The sequence below is a fragment of the Pipistrellus kuhlii genome, unplaced genomic scaffold, assembly GCF_014108245.1.
Source record: "Pipistrellus kuhlii isolate mPipKuh1 unplaced genomic scaffold, mPipKuh1.p scaffold_m20_p_6, whole genome shotgun sequence".
Lineage (NCBI taxonomy): Eukaryota > Metazoa > Chordata > Mammalia > Chiroptera > Vespertilionidae > Pipistrellus > Pipistrellus kuhlii.
The window spans coordinates 47,700,595-47,726,452 of NW_023425562.1; the positions used below are offsets into that span (position 1 = coordinate 47,700,595).

At 38.0% G+C, this 25,858-nt stretch overlaps 1 protein-coding gene across 6 annotated transcripts in view; it reads right to left on the bottom strand.

The window, feature by feature from the left end:
- Positions 1-25,858, bottom strand: part of WDR7 (WD repeat domain 7) — a 265,735-nt gene that overhangs the window by 49,689 nt on the left and 190,188 nt on the right. For all 6 annotated transcript variants that reach the window (XM_036417625.2, XM_036417624.2, XM_045574696.1 and 3 more), the window contains 4 exons: positions 18,697-18,814; positions 16,180-16,329; positions 15,602-15,684; positions 4,420-4,519 (listed from right to left, as the gene is read on the bottom strand). In XM_036417625.2, coding sequence (XP_036273518.1) covers positions 4,420-4,519; positions 15,602-15,684; positions 16,180-16,329; positions 18,697-18,814 — 451 coding nt within the window. The remainder of the gene's footprint in view (positions 1-4,419; positions 4,520-15,601; positions 15,685-16,179; positions 16,330-18,696; positions 18,815-25,858) is intronic.

Genomic DNA, 25,858 nt, shown 5'->3' on the forward strand with positions numbered 1-25,858 from the left:
CTATATAATAAAAGCCTAATATGCAAACCAACCAAACGGCCAAACGACTGGTTGCTATGACACGCATTGACCACCAGGGGGCAAACGCTCAATGCAGGAGCTGCCCCTGGTGGTAGGTGTGCTCCCACAGGGGGAGCACAGCTCAGCTAGAAGCTGGGCTCACAGCTGGCAAGCGCAGCGGCGATGGCGGGAGCCTTTCCTGCCTCTACAGCAGTGGCAGCAGTAAGGAGCTGTTAGCCGAGCAGTAAAGAGCAGCAAGCAGGCAGATGGTAAGGAGCGAGGGACACCCCCCAACACACACCCCAGTGCACAAATTTTGTGCACCAGGCCTCTAGTTTCGACTTCATTATGGAACACTTTATTTTTTGTATAGGTTTTACTTCAAAGACTCGGGGTGTTTTATTTGATCAACATGTATTTTACAGTGCATTTACTATGCACCAGGAACTGGAAAATATGAGGCCTTAAAAATGAGTTTAATCTTTAGGGAACTTACTCAAATTTTTTAATAATAAAGTTATTTTAATAATTTAATAATTAGGTAAGATATCAGCCACACTCTTTTCTCGAGTATAGATTTACTGAAATGAATCAGATGCCTTTGAGTAACACAGTGCAAAGTTCATAAGGAAAATGAGTTAACACGAACTTGAGAGAAACTTACACAGAGCCAGCAGTTGTTTACTACACAGAATGCATTCAGAAAGGACTAGAAAATTAGTGAGATAGAAATCAAGTCTGCCAAACAGAGGCCAATGTTGCTGGAGGGAATGTCCATGGCTGGTTTAACCAAAGTCACACCTGTAGCGTTAGGGTTCCTGGAGCTTATCAAGAACTAGTCTGCTTATCAAGAACACTGACTACCAACAAAACCTAAGCACTACATAGGGAGTTACTATTTTTTTTTTTAATAAAGCAAAATTCGAGTCAAGTATAGTCTGAAATTGGTAGCAGTTGCCAAGTGAAAATGCAGTCAGCAGCACAGCAGAATTTTAACTATTGAACTGCATCAAAGTTTCTGATTTCCATAATCAGTAGAAATTCAACTTAGCACCACAGGCAAGAGCTGTCTTTAAGCAGGAAATCCATGCATGGCCCCAAGCAGTGCAGCCTCCTTTCCCCTCAGTGCCCCCGACTAGGAGTGAGAACGAAAAGCCTTGAGAGTCCATAAACACTTGAGGCCTCAAGTTTTAGCTTTAAAATTCTCTAAATTTTTGCAATGTAATGTATTTCCAAGATCATTCAAATATGATAATAACCATAATTTACTGAATATTAGCTCCTGGGCAGGCCCTGTGCTAAGAATTTTACATGAATTATCTTATGTATGTCTCACAATAACATACATGGTTTCTATCCCTGTTTTAAGGGAGGGGGCTTCAAGTTGGTCCGAAGGTTGTGGGTTATTGTTAAGCTGATTAAGGGAGGGGGCTTCAGCTCAGAAGCTAAGAAACTTCCCCAAGGTTATAAAATTAACAAATGGTGAAGATGGAATGTGGACCACACAAGTTTCTAGTTATTCTTCTTCAGTATATTATGCTATCAATATATTGTTGTTGAGCACTTTTCTGTTAAATTAGTTAATCTACCTCCTCAATCATCTACGTCCAGGACCAGCAAACGTTTTCTGTAAAGGGCAACAGTAACTACATTGGGCTGTGGGGACCACATGAGGTCTCTGTTGGTCACGACAACTCAGTTCTGCCCTGCAGCGTGCCAGCAGCTCAGACGATCCCTAAGGGAATCAGCGGGGATGTATTCCAGTCAAACTTTAAATACATCAATAGGTGGCAGGAAGATTTGGGCAGCAGTTTGAGAACCCTTGATATAAGTAAAACTCATGTTCATATAGATCTGCATATCTGTCCTATGGTTTTGCATAGTCTTCTATTCTTGTTTAGGAAAAACAGGTTAAAAGAACATTATTTTTTTAAAAAATGGGAGAAGCTAATGACAACAGGTAAGGGAAAGGAATTTAATTTTTCTCTTCTCTCCTCTACCAACCTATCGCTAACAACAGGGACCTCATAGGAGGTCCAGTCCCTCAGTCCCTCCAGTCCCTCAGCCATGGGTTCTCTGCTGCCCCTGGGCCCTGGGTATCCTCAGCCTCTGGCATCCTGAGCAGGCCACTGCCTATTTCCCCATCAGCGCTGACTCCCCATTTAGGCGACTCTGCCTGACCTTCCCACCTACGTGGACACCTACCCCTAAAGTCCAGCGACGTTTTCTTCTACATTGTTTATGGCATATCTCGATGCTTTTGCTCATGCTAGGAAAAATGTCCCACTCTCTCAGTTAATTGAGTCCAATGTCTAACTGCATAAATGCCCTACTGCTCCCTAGTTCAAAACCCCTAGTCCCTTCAGTCAACTCTAAAACATCCTCTCTAGACATGCCAACTATACTTGTATATTACGGTTCAAGTGTTGCTTCACTTATTTCAAATACTATAAAACTAATACCATAATAGAATGAGAATCATTCTTACTTAAGAGTTATTGTCATTGGATATAATTGGCCAAAGTAGTTTGATTTATAAGATTGATTTTAGATATTTAAAGTTCTGAATAATGAGAGAAAAGGGTAATGTTCTGTTTCCCATAGAACTGGAAGGTAAAGGTTATTTGGGCTTGTAACACCAGAGATAACTTTGGATAGCAAAATCAAGAAGCTGAGGTAAAAGAAAAATCGTGGGGACACTAAAATGTCCAAATGCACTCAAATGTAGACAGAAAATAAAATAGAATATCAAGAGCATTATGAATTCCTGTTAAGAAAGAATGTCTGGTTAATAAGTGCATCTCAAGTAACTCAAAGAGAATAAGACATTCAAATTACTCATGTTTTTTGCATTTTACTGAGAGCTTCACTGAGACCACTGAGGAGGAAGAGAACCATAAAGTGCCTAGTTGAGGACAGTTTGGTTCTTTCTTATTAATGCTTAGCTGCTCCTTTCCCTTCTCTTGGCTCACAGGGCCTCACTTCTCCTTCTGCCAGTGGCAAGCAGGTTTGTCCGATAACAAAGAGTCCTCTATGATTTGATTTTAAAGAAGCTTGAAAAGGTCCCCTTGCTCTTTTTTTTTTTTTCTGCACCTTGTAGATGTTTGTGGTTTATTTCTCTCAAGCCTCCTAGTAACGATAAACTCCAATTTTAAAGAACTACCGTATCTCTTCTAAAAGGAAATAATATAAAACAACATATAACTTAATTTTTAAGCAGGTATTCAGAGAGGTTTCATTGCTCAAAGTAAAGAAATATGGTCACCGATGAGAACTTAATGTCTTAAAACACACAAACAAGCTTGAATTATTACAAAAGTGGAGCCAATGGTACACAGTCTGTGCGCTCCCCGAAATGCACAATGCACACCCACACGGTAGAGACCCTGAGGAGGTCTGCAGAGAGGAACATTCAGATGGTCTCCTCCAAATGTGCCTGACCCCCAAAACTTTTACCCCCAACACCTGTTACCAAACGTGAGAACTATTTCATGGAAAGCATAATAGCATATTAAATGTAAGAGACAGTTTAAAATGTTAGCCACATCTTGATGAAATTCATATTTCTTCTGGAAATTTTTAGTATAGTTGGCTGTATCAATTTGATACAGTTCAATATAATTCCCAATGTGGTGAATACATGCATGTTGCTAAATGCTACAGTGGAACATAACAAGTTGTGACTTGGAACTATTTATCAATTGAGCACTGTAAATTCATCACGGTCACAGCAGAGTCTAGCCCTGATTTTGCCATTAACTAAGAGTGTGACACTGGGCTAGAGATTGAGTCTCAGAGCTTTGATTCACTTATATCTAAATTGGGGGTAGACTTGCCTTGTCTACCCAACTGGTCCATTTTGAGAATCAAGTGATCAAGATCAAAATCGAAACCAAGACTTTTTTCATCAAGTATTATAAAACCATTGAAAGAGTTATAAAAATATAGAAAGCTAAATCTATTTCAATAGAACATCAGTTTTCTTTTTATAGAGCCACAAGAAATGCTATTGTGATTTCTTTTTCCAAACTGTGCTAAATACCTCATTTTACCCTAGTCAGAAAATGTTTAGTCAGCCATTAACTATCATGTTGTATCATCAAACATTTTTTCAGAAAACACATGGCAAAAACAAATAATAAAACCAGAAAGCTTTGTCTCAAGAAAAAAAGATGTATCGCCCAGTGGTGCGTGAGCAGGGACACCTACTTTGGGCTCTGCTACAAACTCACCTGTGGCATAGCAAAGGCAGCCAGCCCCGCGTCCCACCGAGTGGAGACAGTAGGGCTCTATACTCTCTGAGTCCTTCATTAAACTATTGATTCCTTTAGCATTATCCATAATGGTGACGTGCTGGCCTCTCACTCCCTTCAATAGCTTCCTCACGTTATGGAGAGGAAGTCGTGGTGATTTATTTACCTGACATTTTCCGGTCCGGATGTCGTACAGGGCCACTGAACCATTGCGAGCTCCCACTGCTATCCTGTGGCTCCGCTCATAGTAGCTGACCATGTAGAACCTGAATTGAACATTTTCAAAACAACAACAGAACCTGGTTAGATGACCTGCATGTGCAAGTGGAGGGCAACACCTTTCAATTTCAAAGCCAGCTCTGGTGCATATTTTAAAATGTGTATATCTATAGTTAGTATGTTGAGACTTTTCAAAAATGGTTCATTTTAGTAATTCTTAAAGCAATTGAAAGAAAAATGATGGGGAATGCCAGTAAGGTCTGTTAATAACTATTTTCAATGGAAAACAATAATAAGAAACACCCTTAAATTTTAAAATAAGAAATAAGTGACCCTTATTTGACGCTACAAAAAAAAAAGTATGAAACTCAGTTTTATTATTGTGACTATTATGCAAATATGTCTATTTGAACAGAAATGGGGGAAAAATGATTATATATTCAATATAATTATGTTCTCATTGCTTATTATAATATTAAGGAGTGAAATATACCTTCTAGCACAGAACAATAATATAAAAACTCCATAGATGTTATGCTTATTTCATATCAATAATTTAGAATGAAATTAGAAAGTTATCCACCAGAAAAAAAAGCTATCTGGCAAAGTCCCTATATTTTCCACATTTATCAGTTTGTCTAAATGACAGTTGTGGCTACAGGTAGTACAAATAACCATATTGGGTGTGATTTGGCATTGTGTAAAAATGGGATTTAGGGAGGATGGTTGCAAGGTTATAAGAGGTTGATTTATTTTTATTTTTTTCTAGATTAATTTTCATGACTGAATTAAGTATTTCAATTCCAGGTCTTTGCTTTGTCCTAATGATTTCACGGCCATATGGCAAAAGCCTGGTAAGGTAAGAATAAAAACTCTTGGAAGAGTAAATAAGGTGTGATTTTACACCGTAAGGAGTTTTGAATACACCTTCCCATTATCTAGTCCCGCTGTCTCGGTGTAAGAGTTGCCAGATGAACAAGCGGCCTGCCCTAAATGTCTATGAGGCTGTTGCATCAATTCTATTACACACTCCTTGCCTTTTTTGTCTTTGGTTTCATATTACCAGAAACCACTAGTAACTTTTCTGTTATTATTTTTAAAAACATGGGATGGGGAGGTAAAATGGAGGATGGGAAAGAAACACCATCCTCTAATGCTTTCTGGAGACTGATGTAGAGTGGTTTGGAACGCTATATCATTTCAAAGAGTCTAAAAAACAAATATTCTTTCTGTTATACAGTGAAATGAAATACTCCTGAAGCTTTGGAGTTGTGGTATTTTTTTTTTAAATATATAATATGAAGAAGTTTAATATTGAAATACAGCTATCTTTGGGGAGTTTTAGGAGTAGGAAAATGGTTTTAGTGAGGTTTCTACTCTCATGAGTATAAGAATAACAACTAAATTTATTTATTATTAAAAAAAAGTATGCTAAAAAATGGTAACTAATTTAAGAATTTTACTGGAAGTAACGACAGAAGCTGTTTCGCATTCCATTACTGTTCTCACCACCTGGGATAAGAACAAACCGCAGGTTGGGAAAATTTTTTAAGAAGTGAGCTCATGCGCTGTTCTAATGTAGACAGTGCTTATTTCCTTACTGGATTCTAAGTGCCCATTTAGGGTGAACTGAGCTGATTCAGCTTTTCACTTGAAAAGCAGAATCAATCAGTCTGTCTACAGAATAACAAAGTTTAAGAAAAGATAAACTATCTCTGGCCCTGCCTGGTGTGGCTCAGTTGGTTGAGCATCCTCCCATGCACCAAAGGTCACCTGTTCCCTTCCCAGTCAGGGCACATGCCCAGATAGTGGGTTCAATTCCTGGTTGGGGTGTGTGCATAAGGGAGGCAATGGATCAATGTTTTTTTTCTCTGTGTGTCTTCCTTCCTTTCTCTTCCTAAAGTTAATAAAATATATTTTTTTAAACTATCTCTGAAAATACAGACTTGTAACTCTAGACTAATTTTTTCCCATTCAGTTCAAAAGTTTAAATACTTATTTTATCTTGAATTTTTTGATCTTATATTATTTGAAGCTTTACTGTTTCCACAATGATTATTTTTTTATTATTTTTTATTTGAAATATTCTACTGTATATTTATTAAAGGAATATGTACTCATTGTTAAAGAGAAACCCAGACAATATAGAAAAATGAACACTTAAGAAAGTACCTCTTTACTACTAATCCCCTCCACTACCCCTGATGACCATTAGAAACACTTGGAGATTATTTCTTACCAGATTTTTTCCTCTTCATACATATACATGTACATGCATGAATAGATTATTTAACTTTCTCTTCTAAAACTTTTTTAGTTTCTCTTTAAATTTCTCTCTTACAATCAGTAGAAATGGATTGGCCTCAATCTTTTTACAGTTTTAGTATCTCTTAATGTAACCTACTATGGGCAAGCAATAATTATATTGACTCACACAACTGAATAAAAGTGTTTTAATATGAAGTATATTTTCTTTGTAAAATCATATTAAGAAGTTCCCAACAAAGGCCAATGGAGAAATAATCCAGTAAATCCAGCAAGCTATATAAAACACTTTACAGTTCTAGGTCACTACCACTAAAATTCAGTAGATTTCCCATTTTTCCACCCAAGGCTCACTGATTTACCCACTTACAGTACATTAGAGAAATTTATATACAAAGTCCTTTGAGTTCCTCCTTTCTACTACTATTATTATTACTACTACTATTGTACTGTTTTATTTATTTCTACTAAGAAGCCCAAATACTTGAGCCATTAAATATATGGCTTAGGCCTATGCATAGATTATTTGAGAATTTCTTCATTCTTGGTGGTGAAATATGCAGTGTAACACACTATAATTTTTTCAAAGCCATACCTGATTCAACTGTCAGATTTACAATTACATTTAACATAGTATTTCATTCAATACTAGCCAATTGTGCATATGGAAATAGCTCAGATTTTGGGGTCAGGAGGATTTGTCTGCCTGATAAATATCTACTCACTTTTTAAAATTCAGCTAACACATCACCAAGACTCCTTTTTCTTCCTGGGCACAACTGCCAAGCCCCACCACTGAGTCTGCTTAGTCACATCACCTAGGATTCTTCTATGTCTTGGATACTCTGTTATCACAGCGTCATGGCATTTCTCTGATTTATACCCCTATCTCTGCCACGCCTACTTTAAGACCTTTAGGGGCAGAAAATGCTTCAAAATCACACGCGGGAGAAGGACCCACTTAAAGCACAGGATACACCAGTAGACTGAACACAACAGTATGAAAAGCTCATTACGAATTAAGATTCCACACTGCCACTAACCTTTAAAAAACAGTCATGCGTTGAGTTTTGGTGAATTACCAAGTAAGATAAAAAATTATCTAAAAGGCAATTTAAAGATTCCTCCTTTTTCAATTATGTATCTATGTGAGACCAGATTTTCACCATACAATTAAACATTCAAATAACACATGGCAACAGATTAAAGACAGATGTAGATGTGAAAGTCCACCTGTCTTTTATTAAGCCAGACATTAAAGAAATCTGCAAAAATGTTAAACAATGCTATTTTTCTTAGTATTTTCTTTTGTTTTGCCAAGTAGTTATTTTTCATAAAAATGTGTTTTTATAGCAATATGAACTGAGTTTATTGTTATTTGAAATGAATCAATAAATATTTTTTAAACTTCTCAACTTTAATTTCAAATACATTAAAAGTCTCTAGATACAACCTTTATAAACAAAAACTCTTTAGGATTTTAAATTTTTAATGGGTTCTGAGACCCACAACATTGAAGACTAAAAAGTACTTGGCAATCAAAAAATTGTAACTAGGGGTAGGGAGAGATACTAGCAAAATAGCAAGGACCAGCATCAGATTACAGCAGATTAAGAGGACACAGAGGTAACAAAATGGGCAGAGTGCAGACTCCTTTTCCTGAAGGAGGGGAAATGAGAGACTGGACAGAAGAGAAAGGAGATACAAGGAAAATAAGGGTTTTAAATAAGAGATAGCAGCAAGCTTTCAGGCTGAGGAAGAGACGCCATTGAGAGCAGCTCAGTATAAAAGGGAGAGGAGGATTTTCTGAAGAGCTAAATCCAAGAGGAGGTGGGAGAAGATGGAGTGAGGGATGCAGCCAGGAACAGGTCTGGGGCTGGGCCACACCCTGTCCTCTCATGAGATGGCACACCTCATGAGTCCCCCTGACTTGTGCTTGCCAGTGCAATGGGTGCACACCCACCCTGCGGAACCCAGAGATGGGCGGGATCTGTTCAGCAAAGCAGGCCTTCGATTTTGACTGTCAGCACAACAATGACCTAAATGTGTCGATTTGCAAAATGAAGGACAGGAGTAAGTAATTCGTAACATAAGGTCCTTTTCAGATTTGAAATTCTACAACTTATAATTCTATAAAAACCATGCAGCAAGGTCACAGCTTAAGTGAAATAACTGGTGCCATTTATTACGAAGAAATTAAGGACTACACACGTGAAGCGGCATGGCTGGTCTCATTACTCACCACAGTTATTGAGTGCCTCTATTGAGTGTTCATATTTTCTAAACTAAAAATTGGGACAGAGCCCAACAAAGGATTTCTTTGGGATCTGTGGATTTATTTGACAAGTCTTTAGAAGGCATAAAAGTTAAATTACTCTTGGTTATATATCAAATAAATTGCCTTAACCTAAAAGAATAAAACGCATGAAATAAGGATCTATCTGGGAATTCTCGGGATAGAGGAAGTTCTCTACTAGTTGCTACAGGCACTGCAAGAGAAATGAATGCAAAACCCCCTTCCTCAATCTGCATAAAGGAGTTCTAAGTGACTAAAAATTAAGTTTAGAAGCATATCTAACTTGTGCTATAAAAAAAATCCTGAAATTTCTCTATCTCCAAATACAATCAAAATTTCCCATCCACTTACAATTTCATTAAAGAATCCCTAATCCTTTATTTGTTATGCATTATTTTACTTCGAGTCCCTCAGAACATAATAAAATAGCCTTAAAATTTAAAATTACATTATAATCACATTATATTTCTAGAGGTACTTTATCTTCCTTTCTAATTGAGCTTCGACAGTCAGTAGCTTATAAGAGCTTATTTTTTTATCTTCTGAGATTAGTAAAGAGTAGTTTTGTAAAATATATAATAAACCCTTAATGCATTCATCTTCGAACAAGTGTCTATCACACGTATGTGTTCTATACTGCTTTTCTCTTAGTTCAGCAACATCTGTGCACTTCTGCATTTTTATGTCTTATGCATCAAATACCGCAGTGTAACGTGAGTAAGAGTTTACATGGTAACCGAAAGAGAAATAATTCATCAAACTGCATCAAGCATGACAGGCTCAGTGTTGGCTGGGCTACCATAAGGGTCTTCATAAGACTATTCAAGTTCAGTAACAGAGCACCTAGGAACAAAATCTTAATGAATTCTGAGGAAACTTCAGTGATGTTGACCTTCCCGAGACTTGAAAGAGGTTTAATTCTATGTCCTTAGTGTCCAGGGTATTTTTAACTGAGGTTGCTGCATTATTTATTCCCCAGGAAATTAAATGTAAATTACTCAGAACCCCCTAAGAATAGTGCTGGATGGTGCCTTTTTGAAGATCATCTGAGAGACAGATAAAGGCAAAGCAAAGTCCAATGAGATGGGAGAATCTAAAAAATTCATTTCTTAAATGTTACTTTATTATACTTCTTTCTCTGCTATTGATAAACATAAAATTAATTCAATGTTGCAACAATCTTGTTGATAATATATTGTGTTCTAAAAAGAATGGTATTTAATTCTTATGTAATCATATAGCCTTATTTGATATAGTGCTAAAAAGTCTGGCAGAACTGCTTTGGTATAACTGTGTTTTGAAGGATGTGGGTGGTGTGTTTTCTCAAGGGCATTTAAATTTAAGTAATTTTCTTGTATTATTAATGGATGCCACTATCTATATACACTGAGTGGCCAGATTATTATGATCTCAAGAGGGACTGAGCTCTCAATACCTATATTTAAATTTCACTTTTTTATCTGTGTTCTCAGTTCTCTCAACTAAAAAGCACCAAATGTACTTTAACCATTATGTGAGCTCCCTCCCAACACATCGAGAGTTGCAAAATCTCCAAATACTGGATGGCCAATAAGTTACACACATTTTCTGTCTACTATTTGTTGATCTCCATTTTAAAGTTCGGTAAACAAGTACTCTATTTCTAGCATATGAACAATATCTGCCCCTCTTTGCACCCTGGCTGCTAAGAAGTTTAGAGAAATTTATGGCTCACTTCTGGAAAATACATAGAACTTTTAAATTCACTGTGGCCTTGTCTTTCTTTCCCACTCTTACACTGCCGTTGCCTCAATTCCCTCACTATTTTTACATTAACTTTCAAAGCTTCTTAAGATCTTTTATGGAACAAGGTCAGAGTGTGTGTGTGTGTGTGTGTGTGTGTGTGTGTGTGTGTGCGTGTGTATACAGGGGTTAGCAAAAGTAGGCTTACAGTTGTTTATATGGAAAATAATACAGTAATCAAAAATATATAAGTCTAAGTGACAGAATGACCGAAGGACTGGTTGACTGGTTGCTATGACGCGCACTGACCACCAGGTGACAGATGCTCAATGCGCAGGATCAGGGGCTCCCTCCTATCTGGATCAGGCCTGTGGGGATCGGGCTCCCTCCTGTCTGGATTGGGCCTGTGGGGAATGGGCCGAAACCAGCTATCTGACATCTCCCAAAAGGTCCCAAATTGCAAGAGGGTGCAGGCCAGGTCAAGAGACCCCACTGGTGCACAAATCCATGCACCAGGCCTCTAGTTAATAAATAATAATACAAGAATAAACTGTGCTTTGCATAATCACACGTAAACCTACTTTTGCTCCACCTTGTATGTATAAGTGGATAAATAAATTAATACAGGTTAGAAATTGGATGGCAAAAGCAATGAACTATGAATAAGAAGTTTTGGCTTTTACCTTGAAGATACAACTTTATTGTTGCATACTAATATATATATACTTCAAAACTTTTAATTTATATAATGCCTTTCTTAAAGATATATATATATACATATATATATGTGTATATATATATTTTAAGAATAGGTTTGAAAGCACTTGGTAATTTGTAAAGTCTTACATAAATTTTAAAAAGATGGTTACATTAGTTTATTAATTGTGTATTGCTATCACCTCATGTTTTAATATGCATCAGCAAGTGAGTTTTGGAGTCAGTGATAAGAAAGAATGTCTCTCAAATTTTATTGGCATGTGTTCTAAACCATTTCTATTTTCAAGTATAAGATATAAAAAATGTTTTAGCAATTGATTGAAAAGCTATTATCTAAACAAAATTAGAAAAACCAAACTTTTTATATCAATCCTTTCAATATCTTTATAATTTGTAGCTTAAACTTTAAATGTGATTTGAACAAAGATGCCAGAGAACAAAGAAATTCAGTTAACTATATAATTCGGTGGATAAATTCATCACTCATTAAATTATATGTTAAGCCATTCTATAAGTAATAAAACTGACTACTTGGTCTATAGCAACACACAGAGATAAACCTAAGCAAAGACTGAAGATTTTCATAATAACAATAAAATGGAATTTTATTTTAATATGCAATCTGAGAAATAAGTGATAAAACAGTAAAGAAAATCTTACAGAAATTACCACCTTAAAAATTTTAAACTGAAAGCTCAAAACACAGGTGCACATCAGAATCACAAGCCCAGTGGTCGAGGTAAAAGCAAAAGAACATAAAACAAAACCCAAGAAAACTCAGGATCAATCAGCATTCCAAGATGCTACTTCATTTTGGAACTCAAGAAAATAGTGAATTTGATGTGTAACCCAAGCAAGGCAGAATACTTTCAATTTTTAAATATTCAATGACTTCAGTATACTATATTTGCTCTTAATTGAATTAATACAACTTGAGATGGGAAGATTCCCTTTATAACTTGACTAGAAATTAGTTACTATTTTAAAAAGTAAACCAAAATTTTTACATATATGAAAATGATAGCGTCCTGTGCTTTTTAAACATCTACTATCCATTCAAATATATATTAACTAATTTCATATATATATATATATATATATATATATATAGTATTTTTACGTTAATACGAAGATGAAGAGACCCATAGAAAACTAACATCCTCTGAATACCCACATCATAAGCATTTATCTGTGTGCTTTGACAAATATCTCATTTAAAAAGAATACTAAAGGAAGTTTTATCCCTTTTTATGATCTACCAGCCACAGCAACTTAATATTGGTATAAAGCAACATTACAGAGACTACTTAAGCTAAAATCATAGCAACTTTTTTAAAAAGGTAAAGGAAGGGAAAGAAAAGGAAAAAAGCAAAAATGAATACAAAGTTACATAAATATTTTTAAAAGAAAATGTCACGTGACTGGACCACAGATATTCACCATCATCAAATTTGGAGTTTCCTATTTAGTGAAATGCATTTATCTATATGTTGCGGGTTCACAACTGCTGGAAGGCACCTAGTACAATGAAGTGAATGAACATAGCATATTTTCAAGGAAGTAATATTAACTTCTGCTGATATTTTTGCTGTTGTTCACTTATCAACCTAGTACAAATCAGTCAATAGGCAGGGTGGCATTGACCTGTAAAACTTTTGAGGTCCCATCTACAATCCATAATACATTATCTGTTCCTAATCACATTTGACATAAGTTTATGCCTTACATTGTTAATAATCTTTCTATGTTTATGGGTTAACTTTTAAATAAGTAGGCCTATGTGGCTTATCCACTCACAGCACAAATAATATTTGACATAATTCAGTAAGAGATAGTCAACAACTGTTTTTTGTTTTTTAAAAAATAAATCCGGTGTTTCATAAAGTTATGTCTTATAAACTGTTCTGGGAAGAGAATTACACATTTTTGCTTAAACTTTGCTGACTTTCCTTTGCTTATAGAATAATGGCCTAATTCCTTCATTTGAAATTAAAAGTACTCTACTAGACTCCCAACCTCAGCCTACATTCTAGCCAAGACAACACAGCACTTACCAAACTTTTTTGCTCTCACCATCTGCTAGCCTGGTTCTCTGTGCAACTGAAGATGCATGTGACCATTCATTCTGCAAAGCCCATCATCCCAACAACCCTCAGTGACGTGTTCTCCAAACTCACCACCTCATCTATTACCACCACCCAACCCCCTGAGAACAAATCTTTCTCTTCAACTGACAGCCCCTTTTAGCAAATCATTGTCACAGATATCATCATTGGTCTGCCTTCTCCTTTGTGAATCTTCCTAAGATTCCCTTATCCAGAGTTCAGCACTCCATTTATTGTCTAACCCTGTCCCTGGTATGTAATCCTACTCCAGCACATGACCCAGCACCCTGGCATTATTCATCTTTATAATTACATTACATCCTGTGCTTCTTCAGGATATCATCTCATCCATCACTGCATCCCCAGGGCCTAGCTAGTACTTGATACACAGTAGGTGTTCAATAAATGCTATTAAATGAATAAACAACAAAAAAATTGCTTTCTGTCAATCAGAAAAAAACCTGGTATTAAGCATTCAGTTTAGACGCCTGCTTCCTTAGCACAGAAGCAGGATCCTTACTCTCCTCCGGTGATTAAACAATAGGAATCAAACGTGGATGTGCAGCAAACGAAGGTGACCTAAGGAACCGAGGACACTGCTGGGGGGGAGGCCGTTCTCCGGCAAGGAGAACGGGCCTTGTAAGCACCACGGATTCCTCTCCGTAACTCCCGGAGGCTTGTTCACAGCAGTGACTGGTGCTGTAAGGAACGCTTTGCTAGCATTCAGTAAGATCAGTCCTAGGAAAAAACGCTTCCTCACCTCCACTAGGTGACAGACAAATGACCATTTTCACTTAGACATTTCCTTCCTTAAAGAACAATAGCCTGCGACTATAACAGCTACATTAATTCTTAATATCAATTATCTGTATGAAAAATCCAGTACGTACATTTTTTTAACAAAAAAGCGTAGACCAGAATTAATGTGGCAAGATGTTAAAAAATTATGGTATTCTATTATGCCTAATGGATATCACAAGAAAATACGCATCTGTACACATGTATAATATTATATAACATAGTCTTTTCTTATGTGTCTTCATATTTTAACTTCTGGATGGTGTATTATACATCAGAAAGAGACAAAAATATAAAACCTACTGTAAAAATGTAAAATACATGAGCATGCTTATAGAGTGTAGTAATTAATTCATCAAATGCTTGCCATAATACTCTGGAATACAGAAAACATAAAGATGCATGGTGTAATTGTCGCACACTAATACATATATTTCAAATATTTTAATTTATATAATGCCTTTCTTAAACATATACATATTTTTAAGAATTGTTGCATACTAATACATATACTTCAAAAATACATATACTACTCTCAGGAAACGTATAGTGTAAAACAAAGCATTCCACCACAAGGTACTCATAGAACTGAGCAAAAATAACTAAAATCATTGAACTTGTCTTAAAACGAAAAATGTTATGTAACTATGACCAACTGGTTGCTCTTTTAAAAGGAAAATAAACATAATGTTACTACATTTTGAAACTTAAAAAAATCTTTATTTCATAACAATTATATGCTATACACATAAAATTCTTATGGTTATAATTAATATATTCAATGCTATTTATAAAAGTTTTAGCTTCTTTTCTTGCTTTCTCATAGGCAAAACACATACAATATATAGATGCTGACCTTTAAATTAAAAATAAAATCTACCAACAAAAATGTGGCATAAAGGGTTCTATGGACTGCCAAGTCTATTTTCTCTCTCATGCCACAAACTCCCTCACTCTCCTGTGTGTTTTTTTTCATGTAAATGTTAATTTGAGTACCAATGTAAGAATATAGACATATTCAGTAGATGTTATCTCATTCATTTCTTAAGTTTTGAGAAAACTTCATGTTGTGTTTTTATTATAAGCACCTAAATAGTTTTAGAAAGCAAGCTGATATTAATTAATGATCGGATTTCTAACTGAGCAAAACTACTAACCATGTTCAAGGTTTCTTAACAGTTATTTGTTACTGACATTATTTTGTGTGCTATCACAGGCTTCTTTACCTGCAGATGGCTGGGAAACACTCCTGAAGGCCTTTCTTCTTAACCAGAGATCCTTCGAGGCAGTACATGATGATGTCCATAACCTTTACAAGAAGGATACAAATCCAAAATTAATTTCAAATACTTAATTTTCCCAATTTAAATGATTAACTTAGGCCTCACTGGCCCATAAAAATTATAGGCAGTTTAACTTTAATATCTACTTAAAAACTAAAGAATATTTACTTTATACTGCAGGCTACCTTTTACCTGCAAAAAACATTTATAAGACAATGCAATAAAATAAAGAAACCACTTATTTCCTTTAAAGGCTGTTCCTGTTTATACCCAGTGTAGTAACTTTTATCCAAGCATACTGTAGGTGTTTTGTTTTATTTATAATGGAAGATGCCAAAGAGAACATGACCTTTAAAAATTACTCTCATGTAGAACAATTAATTCCAGGTGAATGATACATGGACATGGCGATCGCTTTGATTTCTGAGGAAATTTAAATAAGGCCTCTTTTAGAGATGTATATTACTCCACTGGAATATTGCATTCAGGCTGTTGTGTCATTTAAAACAGAGTATTCTTACCTCCACGAGGAGATCCACAACATCTGTGGGCATCTTTTCAATGAGAATTTCAATGACTCTCAGAATTTCCCCTTTAGCTCGTGCGAGCGCGGTCGTGTGTATATTCTGCTGAGACTGGGTATTTGCGGCCAGAGCAGTGTGTCTGTGGACCTGTGAAGACATTCCGTGCTATAGATGTGGTGGACCCTTGACAGAGTTTCACACTTCTAGCCGCTGGAAATTATCATTACAGTAGATACATAAAACATCAACAAGAACAAACCTCCTGGGGTGAGTCAGGAAATACTTCTGATTGCAGAAGAAGGGGTATTTAGTAGAATAAAAACCCAGTTAAGGCTTCTCTAATTAAATTATCTAAGTTCCCGGTTACATAAGACTTTAATATAATATTACCATGGTATTTCTCAGGGAAAGACAGACTGAAGGTCTGTGAGGTTGGTATATATGCCCCTGAGGTGAAGAGCAGTTAAGGGCTTCAGCAAATTTAAGACACGATACAGTAATCACAGTAAGTGATGTTTATGTGACACTTACTAGGTCTCAGGCACCATGCTGGGTGCTTTACAATCAAGTTGGTAAATTAAAATAAACATGCCTCAAAAAATAAAGAGCACTGTAAGTAAGGTAAGTTTAGTGTGATTTCCCCATACAGATTGTAAGTCTTACATGGTTCAGAGGAGAGAGAGCAGCGGTGGGCCCTGGACTGGCCCTGGACTGGTCAGCAGAGTAGGTATGGGGATAGCATAGGGGACTCAATCACAGAGAGAAATAGTTCAGTATTTTACTCAAAAACTCAAAGTGAAGTGGAAAACTTGTTTTTAAAAGGCAGTAAATGGCCCAAACCAGTTTGGCTCATTGGATAGAGCCTCTGCCTGCAGACTGAAGGATCCCAGGTTCGATTCTGGTCAAGGGCATGTACCTTGGTTGCAGGCACATCCCCAGTAGTGGGTGTGCAAGAGGCAGCTGATTGATATTTCTAACTCTCTATCCCTCTTCCTTTCTCTCTGTAAAATGTCAATAAAATATACATTTTTAAAAAATAAATAAAAGCCAATAAATGTGGACTATTACATTAAAATATTTAAAAATTATCTTCTAACCAAGTGCTGGAATAGAATAAATTCAAAGTATGACTATTTTAACAGTTCATTTAAAAATACTCATATATGTATATGGTGCAAATTAAGTTAAAAAAAAACAACTCGGACAATTAATATAAATACTTGTTTACTTACTTTAAAGAGACTGTTTAATGCCTGGTGTTTATAGCACCTGTACATGTGCTCAGACTGAGATAAGGCTTATTCTACATATTCAATATTACTATCTGTGCATATCCCACTGATGAGAAAAACTCGTAAGACAATCCCCTAAGTCCGTTCATTTATACATACATTTTATACAAATATACCACGTCCATAAAGATATAAACGCATAAATACATATACATATGTATATTTTAAAGCACTTTAACACTGTGCTTTATTAGAAAAACACACACCCTTAAGTAAACAAATTTATTTTAGCTATGAATTCAAAGTCCCACTGCCTCTTATATACCTATACAGCCTGCTTAGGACCTTCCTCCCTCCCTTCATGTCACAAATATTTGCTGCGTGCCTCTTCTGGATGGCTCCGGGGCAGACCCAGGCCCAATAAGTTTCAGGTTATCAGAGCAGACTCTGAAGTGTTTATTTAGTATTTTAAAAATTCATCACAGCTGAAGGAAAAACAACTCAGACAGGGCCCAGACCCCACAAACATGGAGTCTGCATGTTCCTCGGGCTGAAAAGAAACAGACCTTAAAAACACTTAGGAGCAGCCATCATCTTTTCCAGTCCTTCCAGCTACTGCGGCCTACAGGAAGATCCTATAATTGGCCCATTGTTCCTCACTGGTTCCTCAGTCAGATGTGGGCAATTAGTTGGAACACTAAGAATGCGGGAATCAATTGGTATTCAAGTCTTTATGTGTGACATGCAATAGGAAAAACAATTAGCAAGTTTATGGCTTACATTTTTGTTTACAGTTGGAGAGCCAATGTGAAATAAGAAGTTTGGTTTTGATTACAGGTAAACATACTTGAAAAATGTAAAGACCTTTAATATACAGGGTGGGCAAAAGTAAGCTTACAGTTGTTTATATAGAAAATAGTACAATAATTCATAAATAATAATTTAAGAAGAAACAATGTGTTCCATGTAGTCCCAACTGTAAAACTTTAGTCCCGCTCTGTATTTTATTTTGAAAAAACCTGCTCTCTCAGATTGAAAAATTATTGTTAAATATTCCCAAGTGATTAACTTCTATCGATAGAACAGAAAAGCACAGAGTAATGGCTGGGCCAGTGTGGAATTTGGTGTGCCCACAGGTACAGATGCATTTATTGCAGGACAAAATTGTCAGCTTGCATTGTTCTAGAACAAACTGGCTGACAGGATGATTTGTGGGATCCTCAGCTCACAGTGCCCAATAATTCCTCTAAATGCGAGAACAGAGCCCTGAAGTTCCACTCACCTCTTTGGCTATGGTGGTGATGAAGGCGGGTGGTCTGGCAGTGGCGATGAGGGAGAGGGCGTGCCTGGCCGAGCGGGCGGAGTCAGCTGCTGGGCTCAGAGGCAGCCCCATTGTGATGCTAAACAGGGAACAGAAAAAAAAAGGGAAAAAAGAAAAGAAGCATTAGAAATATAGACTGAAAAGATTAGACACAGCTTATAATGTCAGTTCAAGGTCAATGGGAGCACTCAGACAGTTAGAACATAATGGACTTGCAACAATGAGCAGTGATTAGGAGTCAGGGTGTTCTGGCATCAAATACAAAATCGAATAATTAACCGTGAAGATTGAAAACAGTATGTGCATCTGTCCAAAGTGTTACAAACCCCTTGTTAACAAATTATCAAGAACTAGTACTGAATACATATCACAAAGCTCAGAATAAGGCAAGAACAAACAATTTGTGGAAATTTTCCATTTCTTTCCTTAAAAAAGTTAAAGGTAATTTTGTTTATGAGGCCACATTGAAAGGCTAAATTTAAGGTCACAGCAAAATTCACTCCTGTCCATGAAATTATCACAATAACTGAGAATGACAATATTATTTTTTAGCTTGTATACTATTTGTAGTTTAAAGTATCCTTAGTACTGCTAGTTTAATCCCATACTTAATACTTTAAAGCCAACCCACCACTAATCAGTATGCTTTGCTAATATTTAATTCATATTAATAAAAAATTGTAGTAACTGTTACTTGGTCTGGCATTATCCAGGCTATACATAAGAATATGTACAAGATAAAATAAACCTTTTGAATTGTGAGAATGTCCCAGTAGGGGAGTGATGTTATTTTTATTCTTTTGCCATTACTAAAACATACAAATGATATTACTGTTTCAAAGCTTCTTTATATAGAGTACTGTGAAAAGTATAAACTTTTAATTAAAATGCAGCATGTGATCCACACATTAACTGTATGCAAGGTGTATTTTGTTATTCAGTAAGAGACCCAATGATCATTTGTCTCTCTAATTAAATACTTTTTATATTAAACTAGAGGCCTGGTGCACGAAATTGTGCATGGGGCAAGTGTGGGGGAGGGCTTAGCCCAGCCTGCACCCTCTCACAATCTGGGACCCATCGGGAGACATCCCTCTCACAATCCAGGACTGCTGACTCCTAATCTCTCACCTGCCTGCCCACCTGATCGCCCCTAACCACTCTGCCTGCCTGCCTGATCTTCCCTAACCACTCTGCTACCTGCCTGATTGCCCCTAACCACTCACCTGCCTGCCTGACCATCCCTAACCTCTCTGCCTGCCTGATTGTCCCTAATTGCCTCAACCTGCCTACCTGATCACCCCTAACCACTCACCTGCCTGCCCGATCGCCCCTAACTGCCTCTGCCTCGACCCCTGCTACAGGGGCTTCATCTGGAAGGACGTCTAGAATGACGTCGTGAAGGTCGTTCAGTCTAACTAGCATATTACACTTTTATTATTATAGATATCCACATGAAGATATAAGAAAATCTGACCTGCTCTAATTCAATAAGTCTGTGTGTTGCATGTGTAAAGAAGATTAGATTTACTAAAAATTCTCAAAAAGTTTATCAGTATTTCTGTAATTGCTCTAAGAATCATTTTGAGTTTTACTTGAAAGTAAAGATGCATTATGTGGGTATTCTTGTCTTTGTTAAAAGAAAGTACATTGATTATAGAAAATTCTGCTTATCATTTCTTTGTGGCTGTTATGCTGCATAAATCTTTGAGAGTATAACTGTCAGAGCAGGAACTCACAGGAGAGAGGATGGAGAGACTCCCTTTGATGTTTACCACTAACAAGAAAGATGTGAGCTGAAAGGAAAACACACACATTGAACAACCAACAGAAGGAATGAATTGGGGGCACGTCCCCCCATAGAAGATTCTGAGGCCAGCAGTCCCCATAGGGGCTGGAAAGATGCTCAGGAGGAGAGCAAGGTGGGGTAGCTTAGCGAGTTTCTTCTGTGAATTAAACTTTAATACTGAGAATCCAGCAAAAGAAATGTGTACTTTATGGGTAGTGCTGGGCTAGGTTGTTTAATAATTATAAAGTTTGGATCATATTTTAAGTCATGTTTTAAGACATTCAAATGCTCATTAAACTGTTCAAATTCTCTATGTTTCCTTTTTTCATCAATGTGAATGAATAGGTGTTGATAATATTGACAGGCTGAGATAAACAAAAATGGTATGTTAATTGAATAATCTGAACAAACCTAAATCACGTTTCATAAGATCAATAAAAATCATAGAATATTGGAGTTGGAAACGATCTGTTAGCAGCAATCCTGCCGAGCAGTGAGCCAGAGAAAAGGAGTGCCGGTCTCCAGGGCAGCCCAGCCCACATCCGGAAGATGGATACAGAGGAAATAAACTGGGCCTGGAACCCAAGGTCTAGGTTTGAAGTCAGGCTTCTGATGCTACTATTGCACGTCGTCTTGTATCTGCCCTAAACAGCCCTACAAAAGTGCGGGATATCAGCGTGTCATGGAGAAATCAGGTCCAGAGTTCTGTGAAGAGCCAAGGCGGCAGTGAATGTCTTTCAGAAGAGCTAACCTTTGGAGAAGTAAAGGGGGGAGGGGCTTATCTTATTACAGTTCACTGGATTGATGATCGGTAACAAGACTCATTCAGTGGCTTTGGGTGAATGACTAGATAGCACTGGTGGTGTGCGGCAACACTGGCACTGCAGGTGTTTATTCCGTATCAACGGTGGTTTGAATAAAGATACGGGGTACCAAGTTATCCACTGGTGTGCTTATGAAGTTGTCAGTGGGAGCAACTATATGAAATACCAGGATTGCTATTCAAAAAGTCCTCAGGAAGATCGAATTCAACTACATGAAGAAGTCCTAAATGTGGGTGCACATGACCAGCCTTACAGGTGAGGCAGAGGTGCCCACCGAGCTTAGGCAACAGACCTCGGGCTGAATTTGAACCTGGATATCCATGTGACTAAGGTGGCCACCTACAGAGCCAGGATGTATCAAGAAAAACGCAGTGATAGAGAAGGCGGTACGCCTGCTGCACTTCGTGGCTCTGGAGCCTGTCTGCCCTCTTCATAGCTGTACTGCTCCCTTAGATGCTGAGAGATGAGGTCTGACTCTGCAGGACAAACGTCATAACAGGTGACCTCTCGGAGGTGGAAGCCAGAGTTCTAGTCACATAAACAGGATCCCAGCAAACTCACCACCCACATCTAAGTCCTCTCTCCCACACCTTCTCCTCCTTGTATGCAGAAAGATCATTTAGTGAAAGCATGGAAGGGGCTGGGGTGGAGGGGAGAGAGAAAGAATGAGAATGAATGAATATGCATATGTGTGTGTATCTAAGGGTGGGAGTGATCAGCTGATAGACTTTCAAGGCTCATGATGCCGTGACAAGTGGATATTTCCCCCATCTTAGTGCTGTGCCCTGTGACCACCTTAGTCTGAAATAAGCACAGTGTCTGTAAAATGGGGATACAAGGTTGCTGAGATTTATTTATCTCCAAGATGCAAAAACACCAAGCTCTCATCTGATCGACATTACACATTCAGCAGATCTTTCTTCTGACCAAGGTGCCTCCACAACCAAAAGCAAAGCAAAAAGAAAATGAGATCAATGAACAGCAGGCCGTGGGCTTCAAGCTAAAGGCCTAGTCACACAACACAGCTTCCTCCATTTCAGCAAATGATCTCCCGAATTTGAGGGACTGACCAACTTCTTTCTGGAAGAGAAGTGGTCAAGTTCGGTTATAAGTGGTGGGGTCCAGAAGAGAAGCTATACAAAAATGGGGGTCCTGGCTGTTTTGGCTCAGTGGATAGAGTGTCAGCCTGAGGACTGAAGGGTCCTGGGTTTGATTCCTTTTCAAGGGCACATGCCTGGGTTGCGGGCTGGATCCCCAGTAGGAGGGTGCAGAAAGCAGCCTCATCAATAATGTTTCTCTCTCTCTTCCTTTCCCTTCCTTTTTGGAATAAATAAAAATCCTATATAATAAAAGGCTAATATACAAATAAACTGAACAGAATGACCTGTCACTATGATGGTCACTGACCACCTGGGGGCAGACACTCAATGCAGGAGCTGGGCTCATAGCTGGCGAGAGTAGCGGTGGTGGATGAGCCTCTCCTGACTCTTCAGGAGCACTAAGGCCCAGTCCCCTGGGGGAGTAGGCCTAACCTATCAGTCAGACATCCCCTGAAGGCTCCTGGACTGTGAGAGGGTGCCGACTGAGCTGAGGGACATCCATCCTAGCCTGAGTGCACGAATCTCGTGCACCAGGCCTTTAGAACATTAAAAATAAAATAAAAAGAAAACTGGGAAGGAGACCTAAAATTAGAGGCACTGCCCACTGAGTTCAGTGTAGGCTGGAACAGTTGGCACGTAGAGGCATCAATGTGTGCACCTGAACGATTCCCGCCATCAGCGTCTGGCAGTCGGGGTACAGGCCTGCACAGTGTGGACACATCTGTGTTCTAGCTCAGAGCTCAGCAGTGGCCTTTGAGCATCCACAGTGTAAAAGCAGGAGGCTGTGAGTGTGCTAACAGAGAGGAGCTGCCCAGGCATCGGGAAAAAAGACAACCCTCATCTCTGTCCTCCTCTGTGGTCCCCATCAAGATGCCACTATCAGGCAACCTTCCAAAATCGCCAACTTTATTCCATGGTTAACCTGCTTAAAAACTTCCAGTGGCTCCTACAGCCTCTAAGATGAATCTTAAACTCCTTGGCCTGAGACCCCAGGTCCTCCATAATCTAGTTTCACTAATTCATAACCCAGTCTTCTCAGCACCAGTGCTCCTGAGGCAGGCTAAATCTGTTCCCTAAAATTCTGTTCCTGTTTCTGTTATAGTGTTTTGCCCCTTCTCCCTTCCCTCCCCTTTGTTCAATTCTCCTGGAGGCCCACGTGGTATTCTGCAATTGCTATAGTACTGTTACATTCCATGAAATATAAACAACCACCAACGACACCGTTTATTCTGGGCCCTTAGCCCTGGCTCTCATCCTGCCAGGCATTATGAATCAGTTTTGTACTGTGAACACTGTACCCATTGGGACCATTACTCTCTAATCCTGTGTCTCCCCCCAACGTGCCTAGGACAGGCCCTGGACGACATGGCAGGTCAATAGTTTCACACCAAATGAAGTTACCTGGCAGATTCAGCAGAAAAAAAAAAAATCACTTAAGCCAGTTATTTGACTGAATTGACCAGGCAATGAAGTCAAAGTAATTGATCTGGTAGTCCCAACAGGCACAGTCTAATTCTGCATGTAGTTCTCTTTAAAGTCAAGAGTGCATGGCATGTGATAAATTCTAACTAACCGAAGAAGGATCATATTATTAGGGGTTTGAGAGTAAAGGGGTGTCTGCCTCATTCTGGAAGCTGCACTTACACAGAGAACACAGTCTTTTCACAGGATTCTGCTTATCTGGCTGCGATGCATATCATTTGTTATACAGGTTTATAAGTTGGGGCTTCGGTTTCAGTCTTTATTCTAAAAGAATATGATATGACACACTCTCTATTTTCTCAGCATTTCAGTATACACAACCAAAATGAAATACCAGAGATGATAGATATTATAAATAAAAACACGAAGAGAAAAATGGCCCACTGTCTGTGCTCATTCCTTACATGACTGCTCATTAATCCTGCCCGGATCCTTATTTCATTGTGGTAAAGCATTTTAAAAGTTACATATAAGACCACTTCAGTTAAATGTCACCGCCTACAATTGTCAGACTTGCCCATCTGTCAAATAAAGGAATGCTGTAATGGAATATTCAGGGGGGAAAATACTTAATTGAATAGCCCACAAGTCACATTCAACAGTGCTATGGACTAAATACCTGTGTCCCCCTTAAATTCCATATTGTGAGACCCTACATCCCCCACTATGATATTTAGAGATGGGCCTTTGGGAAGTAATTGGGGGCAAATGAAGCCACGAGGGTGGGGCTCCCATGATGGGATTTGTGCCCTTATAAGACACTGGAGAGCTTGCTGGGTCTCTCTCACTAGTCACGAGCACAAAGAAGTCACGTGAGGACACAGTTCAGGGCAGTCAACCAGAAACTGAATAGAGGCCTCAGCATGAAACCTACTTTGCCAGCATCTTGATCTCAGACTTCTAAGCCTCCAGAACTGTGAGAAATAAATTTCTTTTGTTCAAGTCACCAAGTCTATGGTATTTTGTTATGGCAACCCACGCTGACTAGGACAAACAATAGCAGGGCATTGAAAACACTCCCCATAAAAAATGAACACTAACATTATCTAGAAAATGCATACTTAATTATATACATCTGGGAATTCAGCTTTACCCTTCCTGGTAAAGAAGTTGTGTTAGCAATTGTCTTTAATGTAATAAGGAATCTTCAACTTCTCTCTGTCACATTGGACCTTAATTTGATAATTCATAGGTGACACTAATTTCCTAAACTCAAAGATGGCAATTCCTCTATCACGTGCTTATTTTTCAGACCTACTAATATGTACTATATGCTGTATACATTCACCATAAATAAAACTATGCTGGCATGATTTGGTTTAATGGTTTTCTCAGATTATAAATTTTCTATTAAAAAATAAATGTAATCTGAATAGGAAAAATAGTTTAAAAATAGAATTTTAAAGAACCTTAGTGTTTATATAATGTGTTCCATTTTCTACTCCCTGTTGGCATTTGATAAAAAATTCAGATGCTACCTCTTTTTCTCCAACTCCATCTTGTTTAAAGAGAATCTTTCCAAAATATGGTGCTTGTCTGTGTGTTAGCAATGCACAAGTAACTTTCAGAGAGGACATGTTTCTACCTTAATGTTTGGCAAAAGGAGTATTCTAGAAAAGCAATGGGCTTGTGCACTTACTAAGACCCCTCAGGTGTGGGCTTGTGAGGGGAAGAGATTGGCCCCCTTCAGCATCCAGGCCAGCCTGCTCTGCTGCCCCTTTCAGAGGAAGGCCCTGCGACATGAACTAGCAAAATGGAACCAAAATCACACACCACATTACGTAGCATTGTAAGTCTAGCCCAGTGGTCGGCAAACTCATTAGTCAACAGAGCCAAATATCAACAGTACAACGATTGAATTTTTTTTTTTAATTTCTTTTGAAAGCCAAATTTTTTTAACTTAAACTTTTCCTAACGTCACTTCTTCA